This window comes from Microcebus murinus, chromosome 4 (genome assembly GCF_040939455.1).
Source record: "Microcebus murinus isolate Inina chromosome 4, M.murinus_Inina_mat1.0, whole genome shotgun sequence".
NCBI lineage: Eukaryota > Metazoa > Chordata > Mammalia > Primates > Cheirogaleidae > Microcebus > Microcebus murinus.
In genome coordinates, this window is record NC_134107.1 from 44,491,047 (window position 1) to 44,512,676 (window position 21,630).

At 35.8% G+C, this 21,630-nt stretch overlaps 1 protein-coding gene across 1 annotated transcript; it reads left to right on the forward strand.

Moving 5' to 3' along the window:
- The first annotated feature begins 1,306 nt into the window (after nucleotides 1-1,306).
- Nucleotides 1,307-18,510, forward strand: TPH1 (tryptophan hydroxylase 1). Its single transcript, XM_012780643.2, has 10 exons — nucleotides 1,307-1,745; nucleotides 5,447-5,630; nucleotides 7,194-7,294; nucleotides 9,147-9,214; nucleotides 9,383-9,579; nucleotides 12,177-12,312; nucleotides 13,044-13,170; nucleotides 15,247-15,342; nucleotides 16,100-16,233; nucleotides 18,194-18,510. The coding sequence occupies exons 1-10, from the start codon at nucleotides 1,629-1,631 to the stop codon at nucleotides 18,366-18,368; spliced, it is 1,335 nt and encodes a 444-aa protein (XP_012636097.2). The 5' UTR covers nucleotides 1,307-1,628; the 3' UTR covers nucleotides 18,369-18,510.
- The last annotated feature ends 3,120 nt before the right edge of the window (nucleotides 18,511-21,630 follow it).

Here is a 21,630-nt window from a genome sequence, read left to right on the forward strand (position 1 = left end):
GCTTCTCTTTAAGATCCTGTTCAAACACATCTTCAAGGAAGCCTCTCTGGATGGATACCGAAACAATTGCTCTAGTCACTGCTATGACTATGCCTCTGTTCTTCCTAATACAGTTCTTATCTTTCTTATTATTCTTTCCCTACCTGATTATCAGTTCCATGAGTGTAAGGATCCTGTCTTTAATCAATCTTTCATTCATTTATCTGCTCACTGACATCTATCCAGTGCCTGTTATGTGCAGGGACTGTGCTAGGTGCGGGGGATACAAATGGTGAGTAAAAGCAAGGTGATCCCTGCCACTGTGGGGCTCATAGTCTAGTTGGAGAGGCAATGTAAACAAATACTCAGGGGAACAAAGCTACAATGCAGCTGTGACTGATGAATGGGAGGTATATGGTGCCATGGTAACATACTCCAAGAAGAGTTGACTTGGGGAGGCTGGGAAGGCTTCCACCAGGGAGTGAAGTTTGAGCTGTGGGGGACTGGAACACACTCTAGCTGTCTCCAAGCCCATACTGTCATCACTATATCTGCCCCAAGTGGTCCTGCCAAGGCTTGGGTCCATGTGAGGGCAGATGAAAGACAGTGGAATCGGGTAGCATTTAAGTTGTTAAAAGTTAATTCCATTAGAACTACAATGTGAAACCAGGCAATTATGAAGACTGAATAAAGGAAAACTAAGAAGAATAAATCCTCAGTCTGCAATTTCTATTTATTAATCCAGATATTATTTCTCAAGTGTGCATCTCTCTACTGAAAGTCACCGATACAAAGTTATTGTACCCTACTTCTATCCCCACAATATCTGCACTTCTCCAACATGCACACACCACACACACACACAGACACAGTTGGATTTACAATCATGAAGCACTAGTAGGCCAATATTGAAAAAGTGTCCGTGCCCATGGTTTAGAGGATTCCATGGGCAGAGAGGAAAGAAAACACAGTGGAACCAGAATTCTCCCAGATAGCAGTTATCTATCTAGTCTACGGAGCCTGCTGCCTTGTTAGAAGAAAAGACATATGCGAATAAAACATTTGGAGAAGCCACTCTAGAGCTGATAAAATGAGCGATAAAATTGTGGGGGTGGGCTGGTAGGCCTTCATAGAGGAAGGGCACCTAGTTTAGTTAGGAAGATTACAAGAAGCCAGAGGACTTGAGTCATGCCTTAAAGAAGGGTTGGTTTAAGAAAAAAGGAAACTACTAACATGTATCATACGCCTATTACATTCTAGGCATTATTTCAGGCAATGTTTTGTCTTATTTTGATCTCATTAGAGTTTTACAAAGTACATCTTCATATCCAAGTTTTATAAAATGTGAGGAAAATGAAGCTTGGAAAGGTCAATGCGCCCTTAGTTATCAAATATTTTTTGTGTTGCACAACTTCTTTTTTAGCCTTTTATATTTTCATGCTTTATTTTTATTTTATTTTACTATTTTTTGAGACAGGGTTTCACTCTGTTGCTGAGGCTAGAGTGCAGTGGTGCCATCATAGCTTGCTGCAACTTCAAATTCCTGGACTCACGTGATCGTCTGCCCTGACCTCCTGTGTAGCTGGGACTATAGGCACACCACCACACCAGGCAATACTTTAATTTTAGAGAATTACTCCAAGTTCATCATGATTGAAGACAATAAGGAGAACAAAGACTATTCCCTAGAAAGAGGAAGAGCAACTCTCATTTTTTCCTTAAAGAATGAAGTTGGAGGACTTATAAAAGCACTGAAAATTTTCCAGGTAAGCATTTTCCAGATTTCTGCATAAAACTCTTCTAGAAATGAGTCTTTAAAGCTATATTTAAAATATAAATTATTGTTAATTCTTCAGAGATGGACTACAGAAATTTCTTAAGAAGTTAAATTTCTAAAATATCATTGAATTCTAATAAAAGGACAAAGGATACAAACAATTTAAGGAGAGGAGATACAAATAGCTAATAAGGAAATGGAAGAGAAAAGATTCACTTCATAGATTTCAGAGAAGCAAATTTTAATTTTGTTTTAATAAAATACTGAAAAATTTACTGATATTTAATGATATATTTCATCATATATTAATGATGTATTTTATGATATTTAATGATATTAATAATATATTTAATGATACATTAGTAATATATTTAATGATATATTTTCATATAGCAAAGATTCTACAATTCTCTGTCCCTTACTGTCAGAGCGTCAATATATTTGGCACTCAAATACACCTTTGGTGTGAGAGTACATTCGTGCAACATGTAGGGAAATTATCTGATAATATGTATTATGAGCCTTAAAATGTTTATATTTTTTGACGCAGTAATTCCATTCCCATAAATCTATCTTCAGACAAAACAGATCAGTGAGGCAGAACATAAATATTTACTGAGCACTTACTATGTGCCTGGCGCCACACCGGACACTAAGGATGTGGCTCTGAACAAAGTAGACATGGTGCCTGCGCTCACAGAGTGTATAATCTAGTGGGGAAGGTGGGCATTAAACAAAAAAAACTATAGTAAATAAATAATTACATATGTGTAAAGTGACATGAAAGAGAAGTACCAGTTGTGATAGCATTGAACTGGCAGACCTAACCAAGTTAAAGGGCTCAGGGACAGAAAAATGTATTTATAGGAACTAAAAATTATAAACAAACTACTTGTCCTAAGGTAGGCAATACACTAAATCATGCTACTAGAACATCGTTGTGGTTAAGCTTGTGGGGTCTGGTGGCAGACCACCTGAGCTCATGTCTTTGCTCTGCCACGTGTTAGCTGGGTGATTTTGGGCAAATTAATTAATCTCTCAGCACTTCAGTCTTTATGTCTATAAAATGTGGAAACCTACTTATCTTGTAGGCTCGTTGTAGGGACTGGTTAGAGTTAATATCTATAAAGTGCTTAGGATAGAATAATACAAAGTAAATTATCAATAGAGGTCAGCTATTTTAAAAATCAAATTTATAACCGTATGACATATTATATAGCCATTTGAAAATAATATTTCAAAGAATTAAAAATTTAAATATAGACAAATAGTCTAGAATAGTTTGTGATGGACAGCATCATTTTTCCTACCAAAGACATATAATATCCTCAGTACCACTCCTTAGAGCAACCTCTTTTAACCTCTTTTCTGTTCTTTAGTTCTTTTGGCAGTGAGTTTCTAAAATCTCAATGTTGCTCTTATATTTCTTTTTGGGTTATCAACTTAACACAATGTTTGCTTATTTTCTATTATGAACAATGATACCGATACCACCTCCCTCCCTTTCCCCTTCCACTCGTCCCAAAATTTGTTAATTATATTATTACTTTTAGCTATTCTCTTGATTACCTTTGGATCCTTAAATACGATACCTATTATTTCTTTTTGCATTGCTTTTTAAAATTTTTTAATCAAAGAATAAGTGGTTTAAAAACAACTGTATATACTATATAACTTATATACATAAGTATATTGCAAAACTTATAAAGAAAAAACAGCAGTCTTTTGATCCATCTGTCTTTATTCCTAAGTTCCATTAATTTTTTTGTTAACCTTAGTGCAAAGTGTTGAGTTAATCACAGTGATTAAATTACTTGTACACTGTTATGATTTGTGCAACCTCCTCCTGTTTTATTTCATTCTTCCATTGTATCTCCATTTCTCTCTTTTGATAGACTACTGCTCTAATATGTTTGATATGCACTTGGAACTATTTTTATGTTTACTTTAGAGTATGTAGAGTTTTGTGTGTGCAGATATTAATTTATATAAATGGCCTTGTGCTATAAAATTTTTTTCCTCACTCAGCACTGTTTCCAAAAGCTACTCATGCTGTTGTGTGTACACCTCATTCATCCTTCTAGCTGCTGCATGATGTTCTGGGTGTGCGTGCACCCCATTTTACTTATCCTCTGCCTAGAGGAGGCAACCATTTTCAACTCTTTTAACTATTTTTCTAATATTTACTTCCACACTATGAATAGTATACTTATTCTGCTTCTATTTCTTGATTTTTAAAATTATAGATGTTATCGATTGATTTCCAACAATGGAAGTAAAGATTTAGGTTTCTTGATGCAAACTCCCCTGTCCAGTGGCCCCCTCATCAACTTCCCTTTCCCCCCATTTCCCAATGTAGTTGGGTCCCAATTTTTGGCTACCCCAATCTTTATTGTTTTTATTAAGAGTCTGTACATACTATTCAAAAAACAGCCATATTTATCACCATTGTGACTCTTCCTTTCCTATATGACAGGATTATACTTGGGGAAAGCATGGTGTTCAAGATTATAGACTATGGTGCTGGACAGCCTAGATTTGAATTCTAGTTCTGGACATTAGCTGTGTGCCTCTGAGCAAACTGTTTAATCTCTCTGCGGCTCTGTTTCTGTCATTGTCATATATGATAGGAACTGTCTTATTTATTGCTTATACTTTATCTGAATTTTTCTGACTGTATTTTTCTTCCATATGAACTTTGAAATTATTTAGTTACATTTCCTCACCAAATTCCATTGAGATTTTTATTTTGGTAGTATTCAATGTATAGGTTAATTTAGGAAGAATTAACATTTTACATCTTTTTCTTTAAAAACATAGTTTATATTTAAAGTCATCATTTAGAAAATATTTATAAATGCATTATTATTGTAAAAATTTATAAGAAATAGATGAAATGAAATTCTTCTTTACACCTGACCAAGCCCAGTGTATTTTGTAACTGGCTTTCTTCTATTGATGCTGTGATAAATTCTGTGTTCCAGGATAAACCTTGCCTATTCCAATTTCCTAACATCCCCTAACATTGCCTCTTCTTTCTTATTGGCTCATGGTCTCTGATAATTCTTATCCCATCCCTGCCTTTGCTTGTATATTTCCTTCAGTTTGGAATACCTCCTTCTTCCCTTCTGCCTTCCTATTCTATTAATATCTACTCTTTCAGATTCAATTCAATTTCCATCTGCTACATGAAACCTTCTGCTTTCTGATGCTTTTTCTGTTTGCTGGACATCTGCACCTGAACACTCACTACTTGTATTTCCTCTTAGTCTTTCATGTGTTAGCCAACTAGACTGTAAATTCCTTGTATGTCTTACTCTTCTTTGTGTTCTTCACAGCCCTTACTTTTTGAAAACTAGCTTTTATTTGTGAGACTTTTCAAAAGATTCTTTTTATCAGGAGACTTAGTATTTTGATTTGAATTCCAATTAATTCTGACAATCTGCAGGATCTCTAGTGGGTGTTATTTTATTGGTTTCTGGAGGAAGGGATGAATTTTGCAAACTTTTTGAGTAGTACATAACATTTAAAGGAGAATTATTTTGTTGTTGGCAGTGCTAAATATAGCCCCTTTTCCCTTTGGCTATTATGACAAGTATGAAATAGATTTTTAGTGGTAATGAAAGTAATCTGCTCAAAGATTAATATTTAAGGCAGTTACATGTAATATTTACCCTCTGTTTTACACAGGAGAAGCATGTGAACCTGTTACATATTGAGTCTCGAAAATCAAAGAGAAGAAACTCAGAATTTGAGATATTTATTGACTGTGACATCAACAGAGAACAATTGAATGATATTTTTCATTCGTTGAAGTCTCATACTAATGTTCTGTCTGTGAATCCACCAGATAATTTTACTGTGAAGGAAGACGGTAAGTTTGAAAAGTGAAAATACTGCTTAGAAGATTGAGTACCTAATGTCTGTCCAAACTGCTATTTATCTTGAAGATATGAGAGTAAAAATAAAACATTGTCTTTTCCAATTGCCTACAGCATAGTAGTGAAGGAAACACAAAATATAATTGCTCAAAATACTAAAGAAAAATTACAAAGCAACATTTGATCTAGTGGGAGCTAAGTGAAAAGGAACCCTTGAGTATAAGAAAGAATTCAAAATAGTCAGAAATCTGTTAGGTTATCTCTTAATTTTCAAATTATTAAGCATTTCTTGATTTCACAAGCCTCCAATTTACAATCCCTGAGCACTTAGTAACTCTAACAGGCTTAGCATCTAGCAGATAATAAATGAAAAATTGAACATGTTGAGAATGGGAGGCCAAGACAGGATCACTTGTGGTCAGGAGTTTGAGACAAGCCTGAGCAATATAGCAAGACCTCATCACTACAAAAAATAGAAAAATTAGCCAGGCGGGTGGCATGTGCCTCTAGACCTAGCTATTTGGAAGGCTGAGGCAGGAGGGTCACTTGAGCCTGGGATTTTGAGATTGCAGTGAGCTAAGATGATGCCACTGCTCTGTAGCCCTGGCAATACAGTGAGACCTTATCTAAAAAAAAAAAAGTAAATGAGTTACCCTGGGTCGATTTCTTTACCTCTCTGGAATTTGGTTACCTTATCTATAAAATGAAGAGTTTTATAGATGGTTACATGGTTCAGCTGATATTTAGGGTACACCAATTTGTGTTAGCTATTTCTACTAAGATCCACAAAAATATACCCTACAGTTGTTCCCAGTCTTTCCTGTAAGACAGACAGATATATTATAATAAAGCATAGTAAAAACCTTTAGAGAGTTACAAACACACTGTCATGGGAACCCAGAGGACAGGAAATTAGCTCTACTTACAAGGTCAGGTAAAGCTTGGTAGAATAAGGAGATCTCATTAGATTTGGGTCTTGAAGGATGAGAATATTCTCAGGAAAATAGAAGGGTGGGGTGGGGCGGGGCAGCAAGTGGGAGTGGGATAGCTATTCCAGGCAGAAGAACAGCATATACAAAAATCTAGAGTCTTATGAGGGCTCATATGTCTGCAGAATGATGAGAAGATCATGGTGGCAAAGATATAAATGATCTCTAAGATCCTTTTCATCAACAGAAATAAGCATTCCAAGTTCTTATTAAATTTGCACCTTGGTTTGTAAATAAGATATACATTCTTATTCTGCTTTGGTAGAATAAATATGTAGCTCAAGTTTTTTTTAAAACTTTTGCTCTGTTACTAAAGTACAATATTTCTCCCAACACTTAGGAAATTAACTTGAAGACTCAAAAAAAATTTCAAAGCCCCAAATTTTTTAATAAAATTTACTTCTTAGAAACAGAGCAGTTAGTTTGCTTAATTTGCATAAATTCTGTCTTGATGAACAAGCTAAAATTAAAAATCTCATCTAAATGCATTTATTTCTTAATTTCTTCTTCCTTATTGCCTTAGTTAAGATTGTCTCTTCAACTCATAGTGATTTTTGCATTTTTCAGGTATGGAAACTGTTCCTTGGTTCCCAAAGAAGATTTCTGACTTGGATCATTGTGCCAACAGAGTTCTGATGTATGGATCAGAACTAGACGCAGACCATCCTGTAAATATTTTTAATAAATATTTTCGTGAAAATAATTTAAAGCAAACTAAAAATTAAGGGCAACTTTTTTGGGGAGAAAGTGTTTTTTAATACACTAAACAGGTTTGTTTTAATCCAGATTTCATGAAGCATTAGTAGACCTCCATATTGGTGGAATTGAGACTTAACTGCCTGAAAAACATCTGACTTCATTGGCTCCAAAACATCTGTCCCATGCCTGGTGTTCCTATTACTGAGAGTTATTCCAAAAGTTACACTAAAATGAAGACAGTGTTTGCAGTCAGTTTTTATTAACATGGGCATGGGTTACTGGAAAGAAGGATAAATAAAGGTGGGCCTGAGAAAGACTTACCACTCACACTGCCCAGCATGACTGGTTTTTTAGGTAGTTGATGAAATAGGAAGGTGTTTACTTGAGAATTTGTACAGTACTGGCAAGAGTTGGGGAATTCGTAAATCCAGAGCATTAGGCTTACTTACAAAGTTATGGGTTCCTGGGAGGGGAGGAGAGACGAGAGTACAATTGTGGAGTTACACAGACCAGGGCTCTAACTAGCTTCTCCCACTTATCAGCTGTGTAAATGTGAGCTATGCTACCTTAGACAGCCACCAGCAGATCCATTCATTTATTCTATAATCTCATTGAGTATTGCAATTAATTGTAGCACTTGCCCAAAAAGAACCAGTAGTCTAGTTGAAAAGCTGAAGCACACATATATAAATAAGCACATGCAAGATAAAATGTAAAAAGTGTGTGCTAAGTGACATGAATACACTGCTCCAAAATACACATAAAAGAGCAAACACTTCTAGCTGATGAGATCAGGGACAGGCAACATTTCAAGCAGGCCTGAAAAGATCCCAGCAGGTAAGAAAATAGATGGAGAGGAAGAACAATCGAGGAGGGAACAATATGAGAACAGGTTGGAGGCAAGGAAATCTGGGCACCTTTTATGGAAAAGTGAGTGTATCAGTTTTACTGATCTACTACCAAGTCCTGCTGATTTTCACCTCCTAAATATTTCTTAAATATGTTCCTTATTCATTTCTACTACCTCATCCCTTAACTAGTCTCCCTGCCTCCCAGCCATGCCACCTTCAAAGCCATCTTCCTCATAGTCATTAGAATGATATAAAACCTCAATATGACTATTATCCTTCTCTCTCAAATCATCATTGGTTCCTAGGAATATACTTAAGAGAATTGAAACCGTATGTCCATACAAAAACTTATACATAAGTGTTCATAGCAGCATTATTCCTAATAGCAAAAAAGTAGAAACAATCCAAATGTTAATCAACTGATGAATGGGTAAAATAAGGTTTATTCATACAATAAATATTATTGGCCATAAAACATGAAATACTGATACATGCTATGTCTGTTTTTAATTATCATTGTTTGCATCTACAAATGATAAATGTTTGCATTTTGTGATAAAATATAAGGCTTGATTCAGTTGTAACTATTTCAGATATTACTAATTACTCTTGTGTTTAATTACTATTATAGGTAAATATAATTGAAGCTGTAGTCAATTGATTAAGAAAAACCTCACCCTTGGAAAAGAGCCATTAACTAGGGTGGTGCTTTCCTTATTTTATCTTTGTAGCCACTATGTTATCTTTGTATCTAAAGTATCTTTTGTCTTTAAAGCTATTAGAATATAAACTGTCATATAACATTGACTTTAAAATAAAAATGATCATAAGTCTGTAAACAATGCTTGCTCATAATAACAATTATGTAGCCCTTTAATATGATAGCCTTGTAATGATGAAATGTTTCTTAAATATCCTTTGTGAAGTATGTTTTAGTATGGATATTTTAAAATGTATCTTTAATTATTAGGGTTTCAAGGACAATGTCTACCGTAAAAGACGAAAGTATTTTGCAGACTTGGCTATGAACTATAAACAGTAAGTATATTATAAAAATAACAAGACCCAACTTTGAGACCATAAAATAAATGAATAGAATAAATAGTGTTCATTTAGTAAATTAGTAAATAAATAAATGAAAGTGAAATAAGTGTTACTGTTTATTAAATGCTGATTCAAAACAACTCCTACCCTTTATCTCATTAGTGGAGACCCCATTCCTAAGGTGGAATTCACTGAAGAGGAGATTAAGACCTGGGGAACTGTGTTCCGAGAGCTCAACAAACTCTACCCAACCCATGCTTGCAGAGAGTATCTCAAAAACTTACCTTTGCTTTCCAAATATTGTGGATATCGGGAAGATAATATCCCACAACTGGAAGATGTCTCAAACTTTTTAAGAGGTAATAAGCTAATTAATTTTTTATAAAGGAAATGTTAAACTCTGTTTTGATCAAGACAGCATTTTAAATAGAGAAATGAAGTCTAGTTATATGGGAGGCCAGCATTTCCCTGTTCTGTGTCTTGGAGGATTGGATCTAGGACTGGGCACCACATTTGAAGAGAGATAATCGTAACCCAGAGCAAGAGTAGAGGAAAATGAACAGAATTAGAAGGAGATTTGAAAATAAGGACTCTCAGGGTGTTTAACTTGGTGATTTAGGGAATGGTATAGCTTTATTTAAATATTTGAAGTCTGTCTTATATGATAGACGGATTGCTATGTGACCCTAAAGTAAAGGACTATTGGATAGAAACTGCAAGCTTTTGGCTCAAAATGGAGAATATCTTGTTAAAAGAGACATTTGAAAATAGAACAGGCTTGTGAATGATTCTCTTTGGTAAAAATGGAAATAATGATCAGATTTCAATGAACTTTATTTTTTTTAATAAAAAAAAAAAAGCAAGAGAAAATAGAACAGGTTTATGAAATGGTTTGTTCCCCATCCATGGAGTGTTCATACAAGAGCTCCACACATGGGATGTGATGGAGGAGATTCAAGCATCTTGGGGAATGTTGATGCCCCTTTCCACACTAACATTCTACCACTTTCATAAGAAAGATGTTGTGCTAATAGAGGCATAAACAAAGGGTAAGGACAATTTTGTTCCTTTTAGTTCTTCATACTTTTTTGTCTAGGCCTCTTTATTATTCTAGCTAGTATGGAAAGTAAAATAATTGGTCAGTGATCTCTAGGGTCTATAATATGTAAGAAAAATGAATATTCTCTTTTATCTCAGTAGATCATCTCAAAAGATTACCTTATGGGGGGAGGGGAAGGTATGTTTTTGACTAGAAGAGTTTAGCTTATTTCCATCATGGTCTGACATTACTATTTTTGAATTAATTCTCAGTATTCAACAACTATACACAAAACTAAGAAGAACTAAACAGGAAAGGGCAATATAGTTTCTACAAGGGCAGAAATCATGTAGGTGATTCCTATAAAAATGAAAACTTTTAAAAAATAGCGATTAAGGATGATAGAGAATCAATGCACACAACCTTGCTGGACTTTTGAAGATGGACAAGTATATACTACAGAAGTTGCTGTAAAATCAAATTTGCATGAGATTTGGAGGAAATATTTTGTTATAGATACAAAACTGAAAGTTGTTCACTTGGGGTCTGGAGCCTGGGCTGGCTGCAGAAAGCGTTGCTGAAGGTGTTTCAAGGGCAAGTGTCAAAGAGAGAAACCAAAATTAAAAGACAATTCAAACAAAACATCAGCTGGAAGGGGCTACTTGCACTATCAAATATGGTAACCACTAGACACATATGGTTGTTTAAATTTTAAATGTTTAACATAAATTTAAATCAAAATGTTAGTTCCTTAGTCACACTAACCACATTTCAAATGCTCCATAGCTACATGTGGCTAGTGGTTACTTTATCAGATAGCATAGATATGGAACATTTCTACCACTTTATTTTAATATTTATTTATTTATTTAGAGACAGAGTCTTACTTTGTTGCCCAGGCTAGAGTGAGTGCTGTGGCATCAGCCTAGCTCACAGCAACCTTAATCTCCTGGGCTTAAGCAATCCTACTGCCTCAGCCTCCCGAGTAGCTGGGACTCCCTACAGGCATGCGCCACCATGCCCAGCTAATTTTTTGTATATATATTTTTAGTTGGTCAATTATTAGTAGAGTCTATTTTTAGTAGAGACGGGGTCTCGCTCAGGCTGGTTTCGAACTCCTGACCTCGAGCAATCCACCTGCCTCAGCCTCCCAGAGTGCTAGGATTACAGGCATGAGCCACCACACCTGGCCAGAACATTTCTATCATTTTAGAAAGTTCTATTGGATAGTGCAGTCTGCCCATCAGAGTGGGAGTGATACCAGAGTCATAAGAGTTTTGAATGAAGGCCAAAATTAGAGCTTACAGAAGTCTCTTGAGCCACCAAAATCTAGTGGCAGGCCTTTTACAGTATGTGTGCAGCCCTAGCTGTTGGGGGATGGAAGAGCACCATCCAGTGTAGATAAAATAAAGGAAATACTTTATAAGAGATAGTACTGGCTAAAAATGGCACAGACTCAAAAATTGTTCTGATCTAAATTAATAGCTCTTGTTAGTGAGTTTTTACAAAAAGAAAGTAAGATTATTTAGGAGATACTGTAGACTGTTTAGGGAAACAGCAAGGGTAGTACAGCATAAGGAGACTTGGATTCTCATTCTACCTTTACCAACTACTGTGTGGCCTTGGGCACATTATTGAGTCTCTGAGCCTCTCTGTTTTATAATTATCACAAGAAGAAGAAAAATCCTTAACACTGTTGTAATCATGAAAGGAGATGTGATATGTAAAAGGTCTTACTCATTGCCTGGCCATGGTCAATGCTTAGTAATTATTAGTTCCCCTTAGTATGCAAATAATAAATTTTAGCTTTCATGTCCTCCTTCAAGGCATCACTCAGCACCTCTGGCAGAATTAAAATGCTGCAGTCAATGGTCTTTTCTGGTGAAGATTTTCTCTGCTTATTCTTTTGCTTTGCAGAGCGTACAGGTTTTTCCATCCGTCCTGTGGCTGGTTACCTATCACCAAGAGATTTTTTATCAGGTTTAGCCTTTCGAGTCTTTCACTGCACTCAATATGTGAGACACAATTCAGATCCTCTCTATACCCCAGAGCCGTAAGTACTTCTCCATCAGCCATTCATTCAGTAAATGTTTATGCATAATAATGGCACCTAGCTCATGGGTTTTTGTGAGGGTTAAACTAGCATATGTAAAGCATTTAGAATGGTGCCTGGCACATAATACATGATTCATGCTCTATAGATGTTAGCCATAATAATAATAATAATAATAATTACTGTTAATTGACAACCTCTTAGGTGACAAGTGCTATTCAAAGCATAGGGATGTAAAACTGAAAAAAATAAGACAAAAAATTCTTCCTTTATAGAGCTTGAGAATACAGATAATAAACAAATAAATGTATGTATGTTATGTCAGGTGGTGATGAGTGCCATGGAGAAAGATAAAGAGGGGAAAGGAGATGGATGGGGGTATGAGTGGATAGAGGTGTGTGTGTTGCTGTTTTGAAAAGGGTGATCAGGGAGGCTTTGCTGAGAAGGTGACATTTGAGCAGAGACCTGATTTAGGTGTGTATGGGGTGGGTTGGGAGAATGTGGATGTCTATGAGTATCTGATGTGCACTTAAATGTGCCTGTCTGTGAGTGGCTAAGGTTTTGAACCAAAATTGTTTCTTTATTTGATAAGTGTTCTTTGTGATCTATCACCAAAGTAACACCACCTGATCAATTAGAAGAAAAGATTGGATTTTGATTTGATTGAATGGTTGATTATGTATATATGTTAAGCATCATCACAGTGTAACCAACTTGTACCTCTATTTCAGAGATACCTGCCATGAACTCTTAGGTCACGTCCCCCTTTTGGCTGAACCTAGTTTTGCCCAATTCTCCCAAGAAATTGGCCTGGCTTCCCTTGGAGCTTCAGAGGAGGCTGTTCAAAAACTGGCAACGGTATAAATCTGGAAATATAGATTAGCAATTCTCAACTGGGGAGGGGTGGTGGTGAATGAGTATCTGTGTGGTTTAGAAGTGTATATTCAAAATACCATTAGAAAAACTTTGTTTACTCTTAATATTTAATTTAATTAAAATAATTTAAATAACATTAAAGAAGGATATAATTTTTTTTTTTTTTTTTTTTTTGAGGCAGAGTCTCACTCTGTTGCCCGGGTTAGAGTGCTGTGGCATTAGCCTAACTCACAGCAACCTCCTGGGCTCAGGTGATCCTCCTGCCTCAGCCTCCTGAGTAGCTGGGACTACAGGCATGCGCCATCATGCCCGGCTATTTTTTTCTGTATATTTTTAGTTGGCCAATTAACTTCTATTTTTAGTAGAAACGGGGTCTCGCTCTTGCTCAGGCTAGTTTCGAACTCCTGACCTTGATCGATCCTCCTGCCTCGGCCTCCCAGAGTGCATGAGCCACCACACCTGGCTTAAAATTTTCAGGTTTATCAAAAGGAGACATGAGCTTTAAAAAAGTTAGAGAAACACAAGACTACAACGATGTAAATAGTTTGTATATATCCTATTTTCCAATAAAATGATAGGTTCCATAAAAATTATGTGAAAAATATTTTTGAGCACTGAGTATAAGATACAGTGCTGGAAATACAAAGATGAGTAAGGGCTAATTCCTGCTTTCAAAGAGCTTATATACTATGTAAGGAGACAGTTATATTCAAATGAGATAAAATCTGTATGGAAGTTCAGGCAAATTGCTCTGGGAGCACAGAACTGTTTGGCAAAGGTTTCATGGAAGAGGAACATCTGGACTAGCTGATGAAAAATGAGCAATGTGCCAAGCAAGGAAGGAAGAGCAGCTCAGGATGAGGACACAAGAAAAGACAGGACTTGCTTGGTGTGTCTCAGGAAATGACAAGAAGCTGGAGCAGAGTGTGTGAGGGTCAGGGAGGTGATGTGAAATAGGCCAGATTTTAGAACACTGCTTTTTGAATTGTTTTTTGGGGGACTCCTGGGGTGTCTGAAACCCTTTTATGTGGTTCTAGAGATCAAAATCATGCATGGTAAAAAGGCCATTCAAAGTGCAAAGTGGATTTTAATATAATAGGCAGTTCATTGACAATTGCACATTGCAGCTGAACTTTAAGAAACTATACCATTCGTTGAGTTTTGATGCAGTGTCAAAGAAGAATATCACTAATTATCTGAAAAGGCTATTAAAATACTCAACCCTTTTCCAACTACATAACTGTGTGAAGCTGAATTTTCTGCATATACCCAAACAACATGTTGCAACAGGTTAAATACACAAGCAGATAGAATCCATTTGTCTTCTAGCCAGACAATAAATAATGTCTAGCCATACATTAAAAAGATTTATAACAATGTAAAACAATTCTATGTTTCTAACTTTTTTGTTTTGTATAGTTATTTTTTGTTAAAATGTTATTAATGTTATTATAAAGTGGGTTTATTATATTTTTGTTTTAATTTTTTTTTTTTTTTTTTTTGAGACAGAGTCTCACTGTCACCCTGGGTAGGGTGCAATGGCAATCTCATAGCTCACTGCAGCCTCAAACTCCTGGGCTCAAATGATCCTCCTACCTCAGCTGGGAATACAGGTGCACACCACCACACCTGGCTAATTTTTCTATTTTTAGTAGAGACAGGGTCTTACTCTTGCTCAGGCTGACCTTGAACTCCTGAGCTCAAGCAATCTTCCCACCTCAGCCTCTCAGAGTGCTAGGATTATAGGTGTGAGCCACCGTGCCTGGCCTGTTTCAATTTTTAATATGGCTAACATAGCTAGTGATAATCTACACCAAAAAAAAAAAAAAAAAAGATCTTTGGGGTCCTCAGTAAATTTTTGACAGTATATAAAAGTTCTCGGAACAAAAGTTTGAGAAGTGCTGGTTTTGAATGAGGCCAGATTATGGAAAGACTTGTGAACTAGGCTGGGATCTTGGACTTTATTCTGGGGCACTTTGGATCAGTGACTAAGAGTTGTACTTTGTTTTGAATTGAAGTTATTTAGGATGTGAAAGTAATATTGATGTCCTTTTGCAGTGCTACTTTTTCACTGTAGAGTTTGGGTTATGTAAACAAGACGGGCAGCTGAGAGTCTTTGGCGCTGGCTTACTTTCTTCTATCAGTGAACTCAAAGTAAGAGTTGTAAATCTTTGTATATAACCATATTCACCTGATATAATTGATACAACCTGAAATAGTTTTTGTATTTGAACAAGAGCTTACTATGGAAAATACTTGGGGTGGCAGTAATCATTACTTGAAGCCATTTTTCTCTCTTTCCCAAGTTTTCTGATATATATATGTGTGTGTAAATATATATAATCTTTTAAACAAAAAGTGTTTTAAAGTTTTTGCTTACAAAGTCTTGTTTCCTTATCATTTATGATATGCTACAGTAACTTCTATAATTTCTAAGGATTTCTTTGATATACATTGTTTATCCAATGAATAAATCAACTTATGTTTATTGAGTGATGGATGTGTGCAAAACACTTGTCCAAAGTACTGTCTTGCTCTCAAGGAGCACCTGGTGGTGGGTATAAGTTATGTAAAGGAATAACTAATGCTGGGTAGAAAGTAGGTGCCATAATAAAAGAATAAATAAAGATCCGTGGGTGCCTCTTATATGAAGAAGAGAGAACAAAGCCATTGAGATGATCTTGGGGCCTTTATGGGGAAGAGCAAGCCATTTGCTTTGCTGGAAGTTGAGAAGTGCTGGTTTAGAAAGAGATTTGTTTTGTAGGCTGAATAGAACTGTAGGAAATAAGTTTGAAGTTGTAGGTTGGGGCCATTGCATTAGTAATATATTCAGAGATGTGCCAATAATGACAGTTGTGTGATCTATGAAAAGAGGTATTATTTTTTGATCCATTGACTCTTTGTCCTCTAGCATGCACTTTCTGGACATGCCAAAGTAAAGCCCTTTGATCCTAAGATTACCTGCAAACAGGAATGTCTCATCACAACTTTTCAGGATGTCTACTTTGTATCAGAAAGTTTTGAAGATGCCAAGGAAAAAATGAGGTAAAGAATATCTTCCTCATGCCTTCATTTTCTTCTGCAAAAGATAGGGCCAGTGATGGTAATAAGTCACAGAAGTAGAAAGCTAAATAATTTGGAGCCCAGTAGGAGCCTTCTGCCCATAAACTATCTCTCTTTTACAACAAATATTTAGAGTATGTTGCATATGATGATTTTGTGTAGTTGCAAATATGAATCAGATACACTGAGGAATTGCTTTTTTTCATTCCTTCCAATCAGAGAGTTTATAATCTAATAGGAAAAATAACCTATACACAAATTTATATATGTTTATACACTATACAACAACATGGAAAGTGATAGGAGCCTTAGAGAGATACAGATGAAATTATTGTTCTGCACTTTATTCAAGAGGGACGCATTTCAGCTGAGGGAACAGGGAAAGCTTAATGGCATTTGAGAAAAGACTTGAAGGATAGATAATATTTAGGTATATTAAATTTTAGGCTTAGAGACAGCATGAAGAAAGGTAAGGATATTGAAAAATAGAGGAGATATGTACAGTGCGATCAAAACTATTCTTTATTAATTAGCTGTGTGTGGTTAGGAAAGGAAGATATTGGAGACAGAGAAACTTTTTAGGAGATTCTTGCAATACTTCAAGTAAAAACAAAAGCCTTCATTAAGAAAGAAGTAGTAGGAAAGAGAAGGACTTTAGAAGCAGAATCGATGAAACATTTGGTGGAAGAGGTCCTGAGGTCATATTGTGATGACAGGATAGATAGGGGTTGAAGACATAGTCCTTGTCTTCCAGGAATTTACCATTCGTTGGGGAGTTAGGCCAGGCATAGAATCAAAGAATAATACCTGCAGGGCTTCCTCTAGCACAGATGGCACCTTTATGCAAATTAGAAGAAGAGATTCCTTCTGGGTAGACCAGGTAGGTAGATTGCAAGCTGGATTTCACCTCCTACTCATGTACAATTGTTCTCCATACACAGTTATCCCTAGGGGTCCTGAACATAATTGTTCTTGAGGGGGCCAAATGAGAGGTTCAAATGGTGCTTTAATAAAAGAGGAAGAACTTTAGTGCTTAAAGAAAGTGTAGAATTTATATCATTTGAGAGGAAATTTATATCATTTATATCATCTAAGCAGAAAGAAAGTACACATGCATGGGTCAGGACCATATCTGGCCTGTTTTGAGGGTTTTTTTTTTTTTTTTTTGAGACAGAGTCTCACTTTGTTGCCCAGGCTAGAGTGAGTGCCGTGGCGTCAGCTCACAGCAACCTCAAACTCCTGTCTCAAGCAATCCTCCTGCCTCAGCCTCCCAAGTAGCTGGGACTACAGGCATTCGCCACCATGCCCGGCTAATTTTTTGTATATATATTAGTTGGCCAATTAATTTCTTTCTATTTATAGTGGAGACGGGGTCTCGCTCTTGCTCAGGATGGTTTCGAACTCCTGACCTCGAGCAATCCGCCTGCCTCGGCCTCCCAGAGAGCTAGGATTACAGGCGTGAGCCACTGCGCCTGGCCTGAGGGTTTTTTTTGTGTGTGTGTGCATGCGCATTATATGTTACAACCACTTAGGTTACATGTGTGTAGGTGTAGTTATATAAGGCATGACTGAGGGGTCTGTTACTATGTGGTCAAGTGTTGTAATGACACAATTTTATGTCTAATGATAAAGCTAATATGATTGTCTCCTTATTGTAGTTAAGAGATGTATAAAGTACTAAATTATTAATAAAGATATCTACAGGATTTTCCCCCAGTAATGCCAGGGTAGATGTATCTATGAATACTTTAGGTTTTCCACTTGTGTGGGATTCCAGGGGTCTCTGCACATATGGTAGAGAGAAGTAGATCAGATTGGTTGCACACGTATCTACAAAGATTTGTCTTTTGCCTAATATGTGAAGTAGGTCTTCAGTTGCTTATTTAATTTTCATCATTTACCTCCTAGAAATTGATTGTCTCTTATTTGTTTTCTTAAATAGAGAATTTACCAAAACAATTAAGCGTCCATTTGGAGTGAAGTATAGTCCATATACACGGAGTATTCAGATCCTGAAAGACACCAAGAGCATAACCAGTGCCATGGATGAGCTGCGGCATGATCTCGATGTCATCAGTGACGCCCTTGCTAAGGTCAGCAGGCAGCCGAGTATCTGACAGTCGCCAGTGCTAATCCAGAACGCATTTGAGCATCAATTTAGGGGCCCCTGGGCTAACTGTTGCTTTTCTTGAAAACCTGATTGTGGAAAGACAGCAGCTTCTGGACAAACAATATTCTCTAATCCATTCTTTAATGAATCATTAGTCTTTGAAATTTTGTATGTGGATATTCTACCCACCACCCATTTTCTTGTTTAATTTTCTTTAATTTTTTGGTAACAGCTTGAGTGAAATTATTTACATACCATACAATTTACTCACCACATATTTTTAATATGGAAGTTGTTTGACTCAATGGATAGATCTAGTCTCAGCCCAACTCTATTTTTTTCCCCCATTTCTTCTTTTTTTTTTTTTTTTTTAATCTTGTTATTCTTTTTTTTTTTTTTTTTTAATTATTTTTTTTTATTTTGGCATATTATGGGGGTACAGATTTTAAGGTTTCAATAAATGCCCATTTCCCCCCCTCCCCCCAAAAGTCTGAGTCTCCATCATGACCATCCCCCAGATGGTGCACATCTCACTCACTCCCCCATTTCTTCTTGAGTAAAATGACCCTCATGATCACTCAGAACACGTTGATGAGTATTATGGACCCATATTATGACCCATATTCTTACCTAAGATCTCCTTATTTCTGAAGTATCTGTTACTCATTGCTGAATTTGTGCAGGGCTCAGTCACATTCACACACTTAAACTTAATAGGAGACTAGCTATCTTTGTTGCCAGCATGAGTCTTTGCACATCCAACATACCTAGTAAAGAGCAAACAGTTTAGTTTCAAGTGTAATATCTTGTAGGGAAATAGGAGTAGCAAAGTTCTCGAAAGGTTGATTGGGGCATAATACTTAAGACTAGACTAAGAATTTGGAATGGGGCTGTGCAATGTGGCAGCCCTGCTGCATATCTTAAATTCAACAGATCCAAAAGGGAACTCAGAATCACTTGAATATTCCACCCCATCAGCTTCCTGTTCCAGTGATCTAAATCTGTTAATGGTATATTAAATGTAGTATTTTCAGTCAGTTTTGCAGGCTTAATCAGCTACTTTAAAAACTGTGCTCTTAGTTTTTCACATTAGTAGCCAAATTGTATGTCATTTAACATGTTTTATTTCCACAGACTACCAGAAATTTTAATACTTTTTAGATCTCAAAAAAATTATAAAAAACTTTTTAAAAATGTATTTCTTTTTTTTTTTTTTTTGAGACAGAGTCTCACTTTGTTGTCCAGGCTAGAGTGAGTGCCGTGGTGTCAGCCTAGCTCACAACAACCTCAAACTCCTGGGCTCAAGCGATCCTCCTGCCTCAGCCTCCCGAGTAGCTGGGACTACAGGCGTGCGCCACCATGCCCGGCTAATTTTTTATATATATATCAGTTGGCCAATTAATTTCTTTCTATTTATAGTAGAGACGGGGTCTCGCTCTTGCTCAGGCTGGTTTTGAACTCCTGACCTTGAGCAATCCGCCCGCCTCGGCCTTCCAAGAGCTAGGATTACAGGCGTGAGCCACAGCGCCCGGCCTAAAAATGTATTTCATTTCATATTATACAAAGAAATAGAATTTAGAAGAGTAATTCATGCTATTTCAGATTTTTATATCATATAAATTTTAATAGCTAATCAACTCAAGTATATATTTGATAGTAAATAGATCTCTTAGTGAATCTGAAATCATTTGAAATATTCATTAGCTTGTTTATAGTTGGTTTATTTGGTTGCAAAGAAATCTATTGTCAGCAAATTTAATAGATAGTAATAACAGCAGATTATGTGTACTATATTTGGTTATTTTCATACAACTTTGATCATAGTGAAGAATCATAGTTATTGAATTTTAAAATGATAGTGTTTAAAATCACTCTATGACTAAAGCACACTAAAATAAATGTTAAAGGTACAACCCTATAATCCACAACTTCAGAGCAAAGGAAATTTTTAATGATAAATTTCAGATCTTTCTTCTAACCTCTGGGTTAGTGATATTGGTAAATAAGGAGTCCTGAGACTCTTAGAATTTTCATGCATTTTAAATATGTCTTCAAAAATAGTTATTCAAATATGAGAACAGAATTGAACTAAAATCTTGGCTCATAATTCTTAATCAGTAAATCATTACTCAGAGGCATAGTTAGTATCCTCCTGACTTTTGTTTCTGATTTTTTATTTCAGTAGATGTAGGGGTAAAAGTGGTTTCCGGTTACATGGATGAATTGCACAGTGGTGCAGTCTGGGCTTTTAGTGTACCCATCACCTAAATAGTGTACATTGTCCTCCGGACTTTTTGAAGGAAGCTCAAAAGCTGATCGTCAGAATGCCTACATTTCTTATAGATTTATACATTTCTTCTGAATATTTTGGAATTATATGAGTAGTAATTTTGGAGTAGTATTTGGAGTTATATGAGTAGTAATGACAAACCAAAATGTACAGAATTATTGTTAGTTTTTAAGTTGTCTTCCAAATTGAAAAAAGAAAAAATCCTGGAATTCGCTAAAGGAACATATAATAGAGTTCATGTATTGATTTCTAGGAAAAGTATATTATGGTGTATTTCAGTCTAATCTTTGTTTTACTATGTAATATACATTTATAATTTACAAATTTGTTATTCAACTGGATAATAAATGAACAAAATTATATTGTCAACATGTATTTATTTTTTGTCAAATATATATTAAAATGGATTTAAATTTATATTAGCAATTTTATTAGTTTAAGAACTCCATTATACTTCTTAAAAAGTCTATGGATATCAGATAGAGCCAACCACACCTGAAGTCTAGTTACAGCTTTTCAGAGTTCTTGGTAAAGTCCCAATCTCATGTTCCTTATCTGCAAAATCAGCTAAGTCTACTGCACTGGGTTATTGGAGAAAATGATGTTTGTAAAAAACAAAACAAAACAAAAAAACCAACCACCCTTATTTTCTACATGTAAAGAATCATTAATAAAATTACTGTCTTAATCAGAGATTCTCCCTTAACTATCTTCCTCAAGAAGGGATTAATTTTTGCTTGTAGCAGGCAGTATATAATATAATGGCATGTCAAAATCTTCTTAGTCCTCATCCCAGGGATGCAGGGATGGTTCAACATACGTAAATCTATAAATGCAATTCACCACATAAACAGAAGCAAAAACAAAGACCACATGATTCTTTCAATAGATGCAGAAAAAGCTTTTGACAAAATTCAACACCCTTTCATGATACGAACACTTAAGAAAATAGGCATAGAAGGGACATACCTAAAAATGA